The 16,825-nt window shown below is 37.4% G+C and overlaps 1 protein-coding gene across 2 annotated transcripts in view; it reads left to right on the forward strand.

Moving 5' to 3' along the window:
- The window catches only part of Ppp4r3a (protein phosphatase 4 regulatory subunit 3A), a 41,751-nt gene that overhangs the window by 22,897 nt on the left and 2,029 nt on the right, over positions 1-16,825 (forward strand). The window contains exons 5-14 of one of the 2 annotated variants that reach the window (XM_076921396.1): positions 2,257-2,334; positions 2,440-2,556; positions 4,154-4,309; positions 6,077-6,208; positions 6,303-6,405; positions 7,816-7,974; positions 13,308-13,477; positions 14,378-14,520; positions 15,503-15,693; positions 16,064-16,290. In XM_076921396.1, coding sequence (XP_076777511.1) covers positions 2,257-2,334; positions 2,440-2,556; positions 4,154-4,309; positions 6,077-6,208; positions 6,303-6,405; positions 7,816-7,974; positions 13,308-13,477; positions 14,378-14,520; positions 15,503-15,693; positions 16,064-16,290 — 1,476 coding nt within the window. The remainder of the gene's footprint in view (positions 1-2,256; positions 2,335-2,439; positions 2,557-4,153; positions 4,310-6,076; positions 6,209-6,302; positions 6,406-7,815; positions 7,975-13,307; positions 13,478-14,377; positions 14,521-15,502; positions 15,694-16,063; positions 16,291-16,825) is intronic. The other variant, XM_076921397.1, reaches the window with a different exon arrangement.

The raw sequence follows: 16,825 nt of genomic DNA on the forward strand, positions 1-16,825 counted from the left end.
TTGAAACTTAATCTTGTGATATTATGGTGTTTTGATAATATTAATTTGCATTATGATAAATAATGATACTCTTGAGACCTTATGGTTGTTATCTGCTGGATAGGAATGGCAAGAGTGATAAGTTAAGAACATGTACTGTTCTTCTAGAGAACTGGAGTTTGGTCCTATTACCTGTATCAGGTACCTGTGCATGGGACCCTCCCAAAAGTGGGTTTTTGTAATAGTCGAGAGTGTTGGCAATTTGGATTCTACTTAGTTGTTACTTAGTAGCTGCTATGTGATTTGAACATTTGTTTAACTCTTGAGTTTCCCATCTGAGGATTGGTCATATTAGTACCAAAGGATACTATGAAGTGTCTGAAGATCAAGTGAAACCATTACAGTAAAGTATTGAACGTTTTTATAAAACATAGGGGCTTTTAAAAAGGATCTCTTTTAGTGATTGATTTGAATGTGAACTATGTCATAGTATTTGACAAAATGTTAGTCTATTCTAACTGAATAATAGAATTTTCCTATTTCATGTGGGTGTGGTGTAATAATATTTGTACATGTATTTACAGATAAATACACCTTTGTATACACAAAGGCCAGAGGGTGTCCTCTGTTAATTTGCTGACTAATTCCTCTCCGGACTATGTGTCCTTATTTGTTCCTGTTTTCAACCCTACTCATTGGGGGCTGGTGGTGTATACAAGACCATTCCCAGTTTTGTCTGGATGCTGGGATCTCAAGTTCTCATGCTTGCGCATCAAGCTCTCTTAAACACTGAGCTTTCTCTCCAGCCCCTAAAGTGTAATTTTCCCTGCCAGTCTTTTCTATGTATACATATAAAGTTACACACTTTACCATTGACTAGTTCCTCTGTAATACCATTAAATATTCTGATCTCAGCTGGAATGTATGTTGAAATTGGGTGCCATTGGTTTTGATAAAAGAAGAAAACATGGTCAGAATCATATGTATTTATACCTATTTATACTTTCTTAGAAGTAACCAACTTTATAATCAAATGTCAGAGAAAATGTTTGCTAAACTAAACATCTACTATAATGAATATACTACTTATCATATTACCAGCAAGATGGCTCAATGCTAGGAGAAAATCGACACTGCCCTCACTTCATATATATATATATATGTATATATATATATATATATATATATATATATATATATATACATATATATATATACACACACACACACATACATAAATGTAATTTTAAAAAAAGACTAACCTACACTGTAGGCTTCATGTACTTACACTTTAGCTGGAGTAGTACTGCATGTACTTGTAGCTAAGAAAATAGATTTAAATTATCACAATCTAGATGAGAGAATATAATGAGGAAAATTCAGTTGGTACCAGGTCTGATCTGTATGGCCTGTTACTTTTTCAGAAAAATATCCTGTGATAGAATCTTTTGAGGCCTTTTCAAAATAGTGTGGTAAAGACTTTCTATGTAATAATTATCTTCAAATAATAGATACTTTAAGAGCTCTAATTTTAACATTTTAAAAACTTGAAAAATTATTTTTATGTCTTTGAAACTTGAAGAAAGTTTCATTTTCATCCTTACTGGAAAGAAGTTGTAGATCTTTGATTTTTACCGTTAGCTCATGTAAACTTAGAAAAATGAGCTTGGCAAACATTGGCTGTGTTTGTATGTGTTTGTTTTATTTGACTGTTTAAGAATCTCACTGAAGCTCATTCTGGCCTCCCAAGTTTCCAGCCTCTTCCTCCCCCCTTACCCCCCCCCCCCCCCTTCTTCCCAGTGCTGGGATTTTAAAGTATTTTCCACTAGGCCAAGCTTCATTGTAACACAGCTATGCTCATTTGCCTACTGCCTGAATGTTCTCCTACAGTAGTAGAATGTGAGAAACCCCTGGCCTTCAGGGTATGAAACACTTACTTCCCGGTTGGGTTAGGGAAAGAGTCTTGTTAAAGTACAGTGGTAATCTTTCTGATAGAAATCTCCAGTTTATCTTTGGTTTTGGTTTGAGACAAAGTTTCACTATGTAGCCTTAGCTGTCCTGGAACTCATAGAGACCCACCTGCACAGAGAGTAAAGGTATGCACATCCCATATTTGGCAGTATGTATACATGCGTGTATATATACATACATGTATCTTAATTTTTTCTTTTTTTTTAATTGTCATCTTTGTTTTATCAGGCTAATTTGCATCATGTTGAAATTGTATTTTATACAATCTTACCAGTAACATACTTAAATCTGTCATTTATTTCATAGGAAGATGAAAAATTTCTGACAGATTTGTTTGCACAACTAACAGATGAAGCAACAGATGAGGAAAAAAGACAAGAATTGGTAAGAAATCAGACAAATACTAGAAGGGCAAAGAAGAAAAACAACCTCAATCTTTTTCTAATTTTAGATTAACCTTTTAACACTTGTCCTTTTTCCTGATTTCAGGTTAACTTTTTAAAAGAATTTTGTGCATTTTCTCAAACGCTACAACCCCAAAACAGAGATGCTTTTTTCAAGACTTTGTCAAATATGGGCATATTACCAGCTTTAGAAGTCATCCTTGTAAGTTTGCTCCTCTTCATTCTGAACCACCTATGGGAGCCTATATCAAAAGCTGGATGTAATGTCATACAGTTGTACTGTTTGAAATTATATCACGTTCTCCTTTCCTTCTTCCCATGCACCACCTTGCTCTATCTTAAATTATTGGCCTCTTTCTTTCATAATCACAAGTACACCTGCATACATTTATATATAGCTAACTGGTTTTATATAATAAGCAAATCATTTGAGTGTAGCTGATATTTAATACTAGCTGTGTATTACATAAAGTTAACAGAAGCAATATAATCCCAGTATTAGAGTCCCCCAGGTGTTTAATTAACAGACTGCTTGGGTAAAATAATTTTCTGCTGCGTGTGGTGGTACAGACCTCTAATCTCAGGTAGAAGCTGGTGAATTTCTGTGAGATTGAGGCTGGCCTGTTACACAGTAAATTCCAGGCCACTGAGAGCCATATAGTAAGACCTTGTCATTCATTCATACATACATACATACATACATACATACATACATACATACATACAAGTAATTTATCACCTCTTTGATAATTAGCTTTGTAGCTTATCAAATGAAATGTTAAAAGGCAAGCCTGCACATTGTAATTAATGCACATGCCTTTAATTCAAGCACTCCTGGCCTTTTTTATTTTTATAAGAAATGCTTTTAAGTATATCTTAAGGAGGCTGGGGAGATAGGTCAGATACATCTAAGTACATAGATATATCTGTAACCCCAGAACTCATAATTAAAGGGAAGACTGAGACGGGATTATCCAGAAGCTTACAGGACAGCTAGTCTTGACTGCAGCATAGCAGTAAACACCAAGAAAGGCCTTGCCTCCTAAGGTTTGCCCTTTGCCTTAGTATTTATGCTGCTTGCCTCCCACCCCCAAAAAAGTTTGTGTATATGTGTTTAAGTATGGTCACACAAGACACTGAGCATGCCGAGGAGGTCGTTGTACTACTTGGGCATCAATCTTTTCCTTCCATCGTGTTTAAGAGAAAGTCTCTTGCCTTATGTTGCCATACCACATGCTATCTAGATTAGGGGCTTTCAGGGATTCTTCTGTCTTCACCTCCATAGGAGCACTGAGGATACAATTTGGGCACTATCATCTCTGGCTGTACTTGGGTCCTTGGGATTCGAACTTGGGATTTTGTTGTGGGGTGGGGTGAGTGTTGTATTTTTTAATATATATTTTTTGTTGTGTTTTTTTTTTGTCTTGTTTACTTGACAAGTGCTCTATCTACCAAGCAATCTCCTTAACCCTTAGATAAATATTTACAGTTTTGACCATTTCATACAGTGTGCTGAGATCATGTTCCCCCATCTCACTCTTGCTGAACCAACCTCCTCTTCCTTTCATGTCTTCTTTCTGTGACCCACTGGTTTTAACTAGGGTTGCTTACACAGGTAAGCATGTATAGGGAGTTGTTTGCTGGGACATCAAGCAGCTTATAAGTGGCTACACCAACAGGAAAAAGAATTCCTTCCCAGCAACCATTTAGATGTTTCTTTTATGTTGTGCTTTATGGTAATTTCATTGATAAAGTTTGTGTTTTTAAGATTATAAGAGACTGGTACTTTTCCTTTGAAGGGCATGGATGATACACAGGTGCGAAGTGCTGCTACTGATATATTCTCATACTTGGTTGAATATAATCCATCCATGGTACGAGAGTTTGTCATGCAGGAGGCACAACAGAATGATGATGTAAGTAAGAAGTTAACAGAGCAAAAAATAACCGGCAAGGTAAATATTATTTACACTAATAGTAAGTATTTATGCATAGGAGGCTGTAGCTGGGGTTATTTTTAAGATCTAAACTACTGTGCTTTTTGGGAACAGGTAGCCATAATGTCAGATGGCTCATTCTTCCGCTCAGTTTCCTCTCCCTTAGTTTATAAATTTATTGTATTTGTCTTCAACTTTTTTAATTGTAAAGTTGAGTTGGCTATAATGTTTTATTTATGCCGTTAAATCAGTTGACCATTCTGAATGTGGTACTATGAGTAATTTTCATTGGAAAGTACTACCAGAGGTAGAGTCTCAGAATTCATCAGGATGAAAGACATAAAATATGGTCCCTGAAAAGTATTAGGGAAGAATAAGAACAAGCTAGTAACTGTATGCTGTAGCTGTATTTAATCAGAAGTTAGAGTCGGTGAATTGGCTTTAAAAGTAGCTTAGACTGTGGTAGTGTAGATTGAGTGTCCTGTACATAATATGTGAAGAAGCCTGAATGTGTGTGCTCTTCTACTCTGTTTTATTAACCTAATGCTTCTGGTTTTTATTCTCCTTCCAAGTTTTACTCAATCGATTAAACTATCTTGAATTCCTTGAGAATGAGAAAATGATTTCTCTTTTAGGGGAAGGAAGTCTGCAGAATGTCAGCTTGCAGTGTTTCTTACAAAATGAAACAGCTTCTATTACTTTTTAAAAATCTGTGCCAGATTGAAGTTGAATGCTTAATAATGTCTATGTTTATGGTTTGTTTTTAAAATTGTAGTGCTAGAGTACATGCAGAACTGTACCATGAATTGCTGAACCCTACTTCACAGTTTTCTTCTATGAAATAGTCCTATCTTAAGAACCAGAATATCTTGAGTAATTAAAACTAAAGGCTGTTCTTTTAGGCTCTGTAGCCACTGGGTGAGCAGACATGCCTGTGTGTGTTTTCACACTTCACAAACATGCATTAGATTAGGCCTCTGGATTTCATTTTCCAGTCATTTTCATGTACTGTCTGTATTTTCTTTGTCCTTGTCTGTTTTACCACAGCATATATAGACAAATGGAAGATTTCTTTCTTTATCTCCCTCAGTTTTTATTTATCCCTTGAGTCAAGAACACCAGCCCTAAAAGGTTCTTAGGGAAACCAGAAGTTGGTTTTCTTTGACATTTGAAATCTACCTAATGTACTGTACACTCTAGTTTCATTTTATTCAATTTATTATTTCCATAAGGAAAACTATAAAAGTAAATGGAGTGAAACCAACAGATTTATACATTCTAGCTAAGTATTCTTACTTTGAAGCCATAAATGTGAAGCTCATGGGTTTTCTGCAGAAGGCAGATGGAGTTAGTACAAAAGCAAGACATGTTTAACACCAAACCTGACCTGTGTGGTGTGGTTTTGTTTTCTTTTGGCACCCCTCCCTTCTTTAATCAGATGAGTTTAAAGATAATAGAAAAACCGTAAGTGGTAGCACACTACTTTAATCCCAGCACAAGGGAGGCAGGCAGCTCTCTTACGAGTTATGGGCCAGCCTTTTAGTTCCATGCCAGCCAAAGCTATATAGTGAGACCTTGTCTCAGAGAGAGTGGGGGAGTACTTTTAAAGTTCTTTTGGTATTATTTATTGTCTTTGAACCACCCATCAAGGGAAAGAGACATTTCCATCTATCCTGTTAAATGAATCTGTCATTCTGTTTTGAGATTAACAAGACAGCTAGAGGTAGCTGTAATTCTATAATATCTGTCTTAGTGATCTGTATTGTGTATATTTTTTATCACCAGGATATTTTGCTCATCAACCTCATTATAGAACATATGATTTGTGATACAGATCCTGAGCTTGGAGGAGCAGTCCAACTTATGGGCCTGCTTCGAACTTTAGTTGACCCAGAGAACATGCTAGCCACTGCCAATGTAAGTCATAGCCATTTCTCCTTTTTCATAGCAGTATGTATTTTATTGCTAACCAATACAGTTAAAGTTCATCAAAGTATTTTTGATTCCATAGAAAACAGAAAAGACTGAATTTCTGGGTTTCTTCTACAAGCACTGTATGCATGTTCTCACTGCTCCCTTACTAGCAAATACAACAGAAGACAAGCCTAGTAAAGGTAAGGTAACACAGGGTCATAGTTTTCTTGAATTGTGAAACTCAAAGCTGATGTTAAATAACTAGATTTAAGACAGTGGGGCTAGAGAAATAAATAGCTCAGCGGACCCTGGTTTGATTTCAAAACACCCACACAGCAACTAACAACAGTCTAAACTCCTCTCCCAGGTCATCTAACACTCCTTTGTCTTCTGTGGGCACTGCACACACACACTTTTGGTCTCAGAAATATATGCAGGCAAAACACTAATGCACATAAAATTAAAAAAAAAAAAAAAAATTGGGCTGGAGAGATGGTTCAGAGGTTAAAACCACTCACTGGCTACTCTTCCAGAGTTCAATTTTGATCATCCGCGTGTGGTTCACAACTATAGTGAGATCTGGTGCCCTCTTCTGGCCTGCAGGTGTGTATGCAGGTAGAACATTGTATACATAATAAATCTTTAACAATAATAATAATTAAGTCTGTAAAAGACAGGTAGAGAAGTAACAATCTTTAAAGTTTTATAAATAGATTAGGATTTTTTTAAATGTATTTTCAAGAGACTTTTAAGGTGAATTTTGTTTTAAAAGCACCATAATCACAGCTAACAGAAAAGTACAAAAGAATGTAATTTGTTTCTGTGGTCCATCGGTTGGTTGGTCGTTCAGTTGAGAAAGATTGTTATGTATCCATGTTGGTCTCAGGTCTTTTTGTTTAGCCTCACCAGTGCTGGGATCACAAGTGTTTGCCATGGTAAACAGCAAACTATTACAGTTTATTCCTTAGGACTTGAGTATGTGTTTAAAGAGTAGTTTCAATGTCATTATTGGAAAATTGCTGTTGAGGCTCTGTCTAGGAACCCATATATTATTTTCCCTTAATAATTTCACAATGTAGTATGTTTAATTTAAAACATACTTAATTTATAGTATTATTAATGTGTTGAATAAAAAGTGTAATAGCATTAGTGTAAAACTGGCTTACTTTTTTCCTCTGTCTCTGAAGTGCTAGAATTTAACATGCCCCGCATGTTAAATGAACTGTTGTGTGACCCTAGAAATCAAATCAAGTCTTTGAAATGTCATTTTGCTTCTGTCTGTGTTTATTCATATTGGGTAAAATTTGAGGCCTATTTCCAAATTAACAAGTTTAAGACACATTTACAAAGAACTTGTAGAAGGGACCGTGCTATAATCAGTGGGTGCTAAGTTGTAGAAAGAAACCGGTAGAAACTTGCTGACTTTAAAGAGTAAAGATTAATCAGTAAGTATACTTCTTTAAATGAGCTCATTATAAGTCTGAAGAAAGCACAGAATGCAGTGAAATCAGTGAGAGCATAATTACACCAAAGATGAAGGGCGTTTGCTGTGATTTCACACTGTTTGCTGTCTGCTCAGCATACATATGACCATGTTTTGCTTATTTTAGATGACTTTCAAACTGCGCAGTTACTAGCACTGGTATTGGAATTGCTAACATTTTGTGTGGAGCACCATACCTACCACATAAAGAACTATATTATCAACAAGGACATTCTTCGCAGAGTGCTAGTTCTTATGGCCTCCAAGCATGCTTTCTTGGCATTATGTAAGTGCTTCTTAAAGAATTGTTGTCTTTCTGTTACTGTTTGTAGCTTTGAAGCTCATTGCTGAGAACATGACTGGCTGAGGGATCATCAGGCCTAGGATCGTAGTGCAAGCATGAGCCCTGGTGACAGTAGTTTGGCAGGGGATAAGGAAGAACTTCATTCATACAAAGTTGAGTGGCCAGAAGGTATCTGCCAGATCAAGTCGTATTTCCACTAATGGCCTTCCACTATCTTTTGGTGATTGATTGGTTTGTTATTTTAGAACCAAGTGTTAACTACAGTTTAGCCAAAACTACCAATAGTCTGTTCTTTTGCATAACCTACAAACTGGAAAATGGTTTAATATTTTCTTAAAGAGCAGCTTAATAAAAGAAAAACAAATAATAATACCACAGAGACTGTATGTGGCCCACAGAGCCTAAAATACGTACGTGTGGAGCTTTATGGAGATCTGTGAGCTATTTTGTGGTGTCTTTTGCTTTTGGTTTGCTGGGGCTGGGGTGGGGTATTTGGGTTGCTTTTATTGTTTTAACTTTTTATTGATGGTGTTTCTGCAGCCCAGGCTGGCCTTAAGCTCACAGCAATCCTCATGCCTGGGGTTGTAGGTACAAGCCACCATTCCTAGCTTTACACACAGTGATTTTTATTTGTGTGTGAGGTACTATGAATTGAGCCCAATACCGAAAACATTTGCATACGTTTGACCACTACAATGCACCCTTAGCCTAAGAGCAATAGTACATTTTTAACAAGATTATTCTTGTTATAAGATCATTCTTATACTTTTTTTAAATGTTAAGACCTTAGTTTAGTCTAGTAAAACATACTTGTGAATTAGAAGTAGGTTGATCCATAGGTTCTGCTGTAGCCAGACTTGAGTAATAAGTTTGCATATCTAAACTGTAGTTATTGTAAGTTGACAAGTTTAGAGGTACTCTGAAGGCTTGGATACTGCCAAGTAACTTTTGTCAGTTGGCTTTTAAAGGTAAGTTGGTGGTTTTGTTTTGTTTTTTAAGGATTCATGTTTTAAGTTTTCACTTGTTTTTTGCTTGACACATATGTGATGAAAATACACGTACTTGGAATGTGTCTTTTTGTAAGTTGAAGAAAACATTGGATTCATTTACTTTCCACTGAACTTTCAGAGCGCTAAATGTTAGTCGTAGCATTTGCATTATTGACAATGTTGAAGATTTTCTAAAGACTTCAAAAATTAAATCATCTTCTACCAGTGAGCTCAGCACGTACAAAGAAGGGCATTAGATGACTCTGGTATAGATGGTCTTCCAGAGGTTCTGAAGTTGATTGCCAGCACCCACATGACAATTCATAACTGGCTATATTCTACTTTCAGGATAATCTGACATCCCCTTCTGGCACCAGGTACATGGTACATAGACATACGTGTGACCAGAACACCATACACTTACTATAGGAGAAGTGATGGTACCAGGGCCAAGTTTTAAGTCACCATAAAGAGTTTTGTCTATTTGGGGAAAGGAGGCAGAAAGGAAAAACTGAATGAATAGATGGTTTAGATAGCTTTATTTCAACAAAGAAAATAGCCAGATACGGTGCCACCTGGTACTTCAAAGGGTAGGCAGGCCTGTGTGAGTTCAAGACAGGGCTACATAGAGAGACCCTGTCTCCAAAGAGGGGAGGGGGTGGGAGATGGAGGGAGATTAAACACAAATTACTACTATTTTCATTGAATCTGAGATTGAATCTTTATATACTTACCATCTCAAGCTAAGGTAAGCCTTACAGCTGATGGCATGACCTTTATAATTAGTTTTGTTTTTATAGTTTATTAGGAGAGATTGTGAAAATCAAAAGTCCAACTGAATAGGAACTGAACTTGGAGAATCATAGTAATAACTTGTTCTAAGTGAATCTGATCAGGCAGTTTTCACAAAGGTGTTAACTTGAATTGTCTTGTTCATGAGAAAACAATATTCTTAATTAAATGTGAAGTTAAGATGTTAACTATAGGAGAGTGGTGTCTTTTGCTAATACATAGGGAACTTGAGTCCAGCTGAAGAGTGTCAAGACATGGAAGCTAAAAGAAAAGGCTTTTTCTTTAGTTCAGGCACTCCCCTTGTCTCTTCTTGCAGTATTTTAAAAAGAATTGTAATCCAATAAGAACTATGTAGAAAATCATTTTACAAGATCAAAATCCTATTGGAAACTGCGATTTATTCTTAGATATATTTTATTCATATTTTATAACTGTGACAAGTTACTCTGAAACCTAAATCCTTCACAGTTGGCCTCTTCCCAGACTTGAAGGTGAGAGCATCTCAGACAGTAGTAGTCATCAATAAGTCCTTTATAAAGACTGGGTTTATAGTGTACTTAAGAAACTGTATAAATGTGGTGAAACAAGATTTAATGCTGCATTGAAAAAAAAGTTAGAGCCGGGCGGTGGTGGCGCACACCTTTAATCCCTGCACTTGGGAGGCAGAGGCAGGCGGATTTCTGAGTTCGAGGCCAGCCTGGTCTACAGAGTGAGTTCCAGGACAGCCAGGGCTACACAGAGAAACCCTGTCTCAAAAATAGAGAGAGAGAGAGAGAGAGAGAGAGAGAGAGAGAGAGAGAGAGAGAGAGAGAGAGAGAGAGAGAGAGAGAGAGAGAGAGAGAGAGAGAAAAGTTAGGCATGCTATTTCAGAGAGAATTTCATAAGTTAGATAGTCATCGTAAGTAGAAACACAGTGATGCATCCAGTATCTACTTACTGTGCCTTTTTAAGGCTTTGGGTACTTTCATGTTGACGTTCAGTGTTAGAAAGTATTGAACTCAGGCTGGAGAAGTGGACTGCTGGATAACAGCAGCTTGCTGCTGAGTTTGGTCCCTTGAACCTACATGGTGGGAGAGGACCAACTCCTAAAAGCCGTCTTCGGACTGTCACATGTGAGCCGTGGCACACATATTTCTCCTCTCGCGCATACTAAGTAGAAAACAAAAACAACTCTGTAAAAATGATAAATTTCTTTTAAAGCTTTATTGTAAAGCCAGAGGCAGCTCAGTGGTAGAGTGCTTTACCTGGCATACTAGTGTCATGAGGCCCTGACTCAATCCTCAGCATCAGTGGGATGGGTGAAGGAGGGAACAGAGTTTTGGTGCAAAGCTTCTATTACTGGTTCCATGTGTGGCATGTGTCAGTGAGTCTCAGACTTACTCCATGAAATCTTGTGTCAGTGTACTACAAAACATCTGATCAAAACAAGAGATTCTTCCCCTTAATGAAGATTGGTGGTGTTGTGAGTGGAAACGGTACACTTTACAGTAAAAATGCCAGTTGGGCATAACTAGGAGCTTTCTCAAATCTCCTTTGAAGAGCTGGACTTTATAGAATTGACTGGTAACATTTGGAAAACAACTTATTTAGTAGCAAAAATAATAGTGTTGGATTTTTTTTTTTAATGTGGGGCTATTGGGGGTATGATTTTAAACAAGTAATTATTGATGTAAACCAGGACAAATGGAAATAAGAGAGGGAAGCCCACTCCCCTACCTCCCACACCCCTCCAAAAACCACCTAGAACTTCCTTCTGCTACATCAGCACTTCCTGGGCTAGGTGTTCTTTTAAGGAGTTGTTAAGGGTCTCGTCTGCATGTCCTGGCCTCACTGAATTCTGAAAAGGTAGGAGATTCTTTTCCCATGCCTAGAACTGCATATATAGCATCGGGTTAATGTGATGTTTTGATAGGACACAAGTCTCCACAAAGCCTGCAGAGTTAGATTACCAAATCTTAGAAGAAGAATTACAAGCTCTTGCTTACTAAATGTTTGGAGGTCACCTATTAGCCTGAGCTTTTGATTTTTATCAAAACAAGTGGAGCTGTCTCACTAAGTTCCTTTGCCAGATAACCAAAAACAAGAGAAATCACTGTTTTAGAAATAAACCCTTGTCAGGCCTTCATTCACCACACACAACAATATCTCTTGCTGCTTAAAAGGTCTTCACCATACTTATGTTTTTAAATTTTTTCAGTAGTTTAAAAATAAAATGTAGTTATTACTCTAAACTATTTTCAAACTCCCTGCCCAGAGTGTTTCTTTATGAAGATACACTCTTAAATAAGTTGGATTGTTAGGGCAGTTTCTAACCAACTGTACCTAATTGGGCATTCACTTGTGGACCTCTTTGTGCCAACGAAAGAAAAATTGAGCTGCTTTACTCCTCTGCCTTCCCACCCAGAAACCGTGTCAGCATGGTTGCCTGGCTACCTGCTCATGAAGGACTTGATTAATAACAAATTGGCAATTTAACGAGCCACTTCCATGATCTCCAAAGAAACCAAAATACAAACACAATATTTAATCTTGCCAACCGAAGACGATGTGCCTACATGAAGTGAGTATGCTTTTTTGAACTGTTTACAGTAATTGGGGCATTAACTTACTGATAATTCCATATAGGTTAAAGAGGGCTTTGCTGAAGTCTGGCTGTCTAAGCATATTTGGATCTTGATGGTGACTTAAGTAACACCCCATATCTCAAGATGCAAATATATATCTGCTGATCTGTAAGTTAAAGCCTAATTATTAAAAGAAAAACTAGGGGAAAATTAAAAAGCATACTCGCTGTAATGAGACTAGAGGACCGCATTTTAAAACAATCTAAACTTATATCTAAACCATGGGAAGGCAATTTTGGGGGCATGCAGATTTTCATGGTTTCTTGTCTTTTTTCTTTTTCTTTTTTTTTTTTCTTTTTCTTTTTTTTTTTTTAAACCACATCTACAAATAGACCAGTGTAAATCCATTAACTCTATAAAATAGTAAGAGTGTCCAAAAACTTGAAGATCAAATTATAGTACAGTGGATTGCCCTAATAAAACAGTGCTCTTTTTGGTTGCTTTAAAATGTATTTAAAGACGTATGATGAAGGAATTATCACCTTAAGTATTATGATAATCTGTCCTTGCCTCAGCAATAAATTACATTTTGGCTGATAGTGATTGGTATATTCCCAGAACTTTTCTGGCTTTCTAAGACTTGTGTTCTATGATAACATTACACTACCTTTTTTTCCAGGGTGGGCAGGGTCTCCTCACATCCTCGCCCTGGCTGTTAGAACTCACTGTGTAGCCCCCTCTGACCTTGAACTCTAAGCAAACCTCTTTCTCTTTCCTAATGTTGTATTACAAGCATAAATTTTATAACCTACAGACATGACACTGTTTGGAATGCCTTCTCTTACAGTACTCTTGACATCCTTATGTTCAGGTTCATATGCTGCATACAAGTGAGCATGGATGTCTGTTAATAGGCTGTTTGTTGACTCTGGGATGTAGACGTTTGAACAACAATACCTCTGTGTTTCAGGTGCCCTCCGTTTTAAGAGAAAAATCATTGGATTAAAAGATGAATTTTATAACCGCTACATAATGAAAAGTTTTTTATTTGAACCTGTAGTCAAAGCATTTCTCAACAACGGATCTCGTTACAATCTGATGAACTCCGCCATAATAGAAATGTTTGAATTTATTAGAGTGGTAGGTTCTGTCTTCTTACTTTAGAATTTTGGTTTTAATATATGTGAAAAACTTAAGTAACTATTACTACTATTTTGTCTTTTAGAGTGGAGAGATTTTCTTTTAAGAACCATGCTACAAAAATCCTAAAAGGAATTCAATTTAGACTAATAAGAAACCCCAAAAGTATCTACTATACTTTATAGAGCTACATATGGTGGCTTGCACCTAGTACTCCTCAGACCCTGTCTCAAACAAACAAACAAAGAATTGTGAAAAGATATACAGAACTTGAGAGCCAGGCAGCAGTGGCACACACTTTTAATCCCAGGACTCAGGAAGCAAAGACAGTTGGATCTCTGAGTCTAATGAGTGGTTTTAGGAAAGCCAAGGTACCACAGAGAAACCCTGTGTTGGGAAAGGGAAAAAAGATTTACAGGGCTTGCCATTTTCACCATTCTAAAGTGTATTCTCTGAGGGTAGTGTTCTGTGTTACTGTGCAACTGCCACAAAAGTCCATTGCCAGAACTTTGTGTTTTGAGATGAGGGAGGGTCTTGCTCTGCAGTTCAGGTTGTCCTCAATCTTGTGACAGTTCTCCTGCCTCACCTCTGAAAGTACTGGTATTGGAGGTATGCCACTGTGTCCATTTTTGGGGAACCAGAATCTCTAGAACTTGGATATACACTCTAGAAATACCTCTGGACAGTTCCCAGGAGCACCAAAAGCTGCAGACTAAGGAAGGTGCCAGGGTATTATATATACTCTTTCCATTTTTATTTCTGACTACTTTTAAAATTGTACAGTAACTGTGAAATTAAACTTTTAATGAGTCTTAGGAATTGCCACACTAATGCCTAATCTTATCTTGTTAAAGTAATGTTTTCATATCTGATTTATTTCACTATAATTCTTTTCTGTAGGAAGATATAAAATCATTAACTGCCCATGTAATTGAGAATTATTGGAAAGCATTAGAAGATGTAGATTATGTGCAGACTTTTAAAGGATTAAAATTGAGGTTTGAACAGCAAAGAGAAAGGCAAGACAACCCCAAACTTGATAGGTAAGTTTCTACGTATTTGAATGTGCTCATTATTCAGCAATAGATTCTGTGTGATGCTGGCTTTCTTGTTTTTTGTCAGTATTTGAGTTGGCCAGTAGAAAGAAGATGGGAAGATATGCAGAGAAACTGTGGGAAATGGAGGAGGTGTCATTGTCTTTTTTTCTTCAACATTTTTTTTTTATCTTTTATGTGTGTGTTCACACACAAGTACACCATGATGGTGTATCTTCAGGACAGGCTGCAGGAGTTGGTTCTCTCCTTCCACCATGTGGTTCTGGAGCTCAAACTCGGGTTTGTCATACTTAGCAGAATATATACCTTTACCCTTTGCACCATCTTGGTGATGCCTATGCTAGTTTTGTTTCTGAAAATATAGATAAATTATAGTAAGATCTTCAGACACCAACATAAACTGATAATAGCAGTGAAGTTCCATATGTCAGAATATTATCTTAATTAGTTTTTTAAGTATAGATTACTTAAAATACCATGTACCCTCTTTAATAAACTATATTCACATTTGCGGTTTGGGTTGTTTTTTCCCCATTGACAGTGTGTGTGTGTGTGCATGCGTACGTGCATGTGTGTTGTCTGTAAGTATGTCTGTGTACCAGGTATGCTCCCGGTAACCACAGAGGACAGAAGAGTATGTTGGATTCCCAGGGACTAGATATATAAATAATTGTGAGCTGCTATTCGGTGCTAGGAATTGAACTCAGTTCCTAACTCCTGTGCCATCTCTAGCCTCTGTCTCTGTAATAGGGTTTAAATATCTGTACATTGATCTATAACCGTCACCATTTTGGAAATAGGGAGTTTGATTCTAGTAGTTTATATTAGATTTGATAGGGTCAAATTTAATACATTCAATTATGTATTTGTTTGAGTGTGGTTTGATATTTGGTTTTGGTGGTGCCCAGGATCAGCCCCAGGATATTGTTAAATTATACCTCAGCCCTTACAGTCTTCCATTTTCTCATAGCATGCGGTCCATCTTGAGGAATCATCGATATCGACGAGATGCCAGAACACTAGAAGATGAAGAAGAAATGTGGTTCAACACAGATGAAGATGACATGGAAGATGGAGAAGCTGTAGTGTCTCCATCTGACAAAACTAAGAATGATGACGATATTATGGATCCAATAAGTAAATTTATGGAAAGGAAGAAATGTATGTTGAAACAAAGGGCAAGGGAAAATGAGGCTCTCAGTCCTGATCCTTCCTTTAGTCGATACTCTGAGTATGCGATAATTCAAAGACTCACAGGATGTGGTTGCATTGCTGACTATAAAGGTGTAGGCTGAGTTTTCCTAATGTAAGGAAAATGGTTTGGAGGTTATGGATACTAAAAGTATACTGAAGATCATACTTCTGCTAGATAATGTATTTGGTGGTTGGATAACTTTGTTCATAGGTTGGACTTCATTCAGGGCTGTTCCTCGGCAAAGAAATATGCTGGTTACTTGTGTTTTAGTATCATTTTATTTGGAGGAATTAAGGGAAATAATGAGTGAAAGGTATTCTACATTCTCATTTTTAGTGAAAGAAAGTGAAGAGAAGGAGGTGCTTCTGAAAACTAATCTTTCTGGACGACAGAGCCCAAGTTTCAAACTTTCCCTGTCCAGTGGGACAAAGACTAACCTCACCAGCCAGTCATCCGCAACAAGCCTGCCTGGTTCTCCAGGATCACCTGGGTCCCCAGGCTCTCCAGGCTCTCCTGGATCCGTCCCTAAGAGTACATCTCAGACGGCAGCTATTACCACAAAGGTATAATACGCTTGGAGTCCCCACGTGCTGGCCCTTCCCTACCATGCTTTAAGCTTACTCAGCAGTCTTTATGCCTGGATTATCTGTTTGGTTTTCTTTTCTGGAACTAGCTAGCTAGATGATGTGAACTGGAAGGTGAGACTTCATCACAACCACTACTGATGTCCAGTGTCCAATGCAAATCTATAGTCTGCCTGTGGTGTTTTTTAATACCTTTACATTTCCCAATTAGAACCCAGGTGAAAACTTGGGAGGGGGAGCAGGAGTTTCTGTTACTATGTGCAGACACATCAAAGCTTGTGTGTGGAGGTCAGTTCTCCTTCTGCCATGTGTATCCAAAAGATCAAGCTTAGGTCATTAGGCTTAGAAAGCACTGTGCCGTCTTGCTAGCCCCATAATCTCATTTCATCTGACATAGGCAGGAGATCCCTCAGGACTAGGCCTGAGTCTAACATTGTTGAAATGCAGGCTCAGGCTGAGAGCAGAGTGATAGGAATTTTCATAGCCATTCAAGTTGTATTGTCATAGTGTCTGT

The sequence above is a fragment of the Arvicanthis niloticus genome, chromosome 23, assembly GCF_011762505.2.
Source record: "Arvicanthis niloticus isolate mArvNil1 chromosome 23, mArvNil1.pat.X, whole genome shotgun sequence".
Classification (NCBI taxonomy): domain Eukaryota; kingdom Metazoa; phylum Chordata; class Mammalia; order Rodentia; family Muridae; genus Arvicanthis; species Arvicanthis niloticus.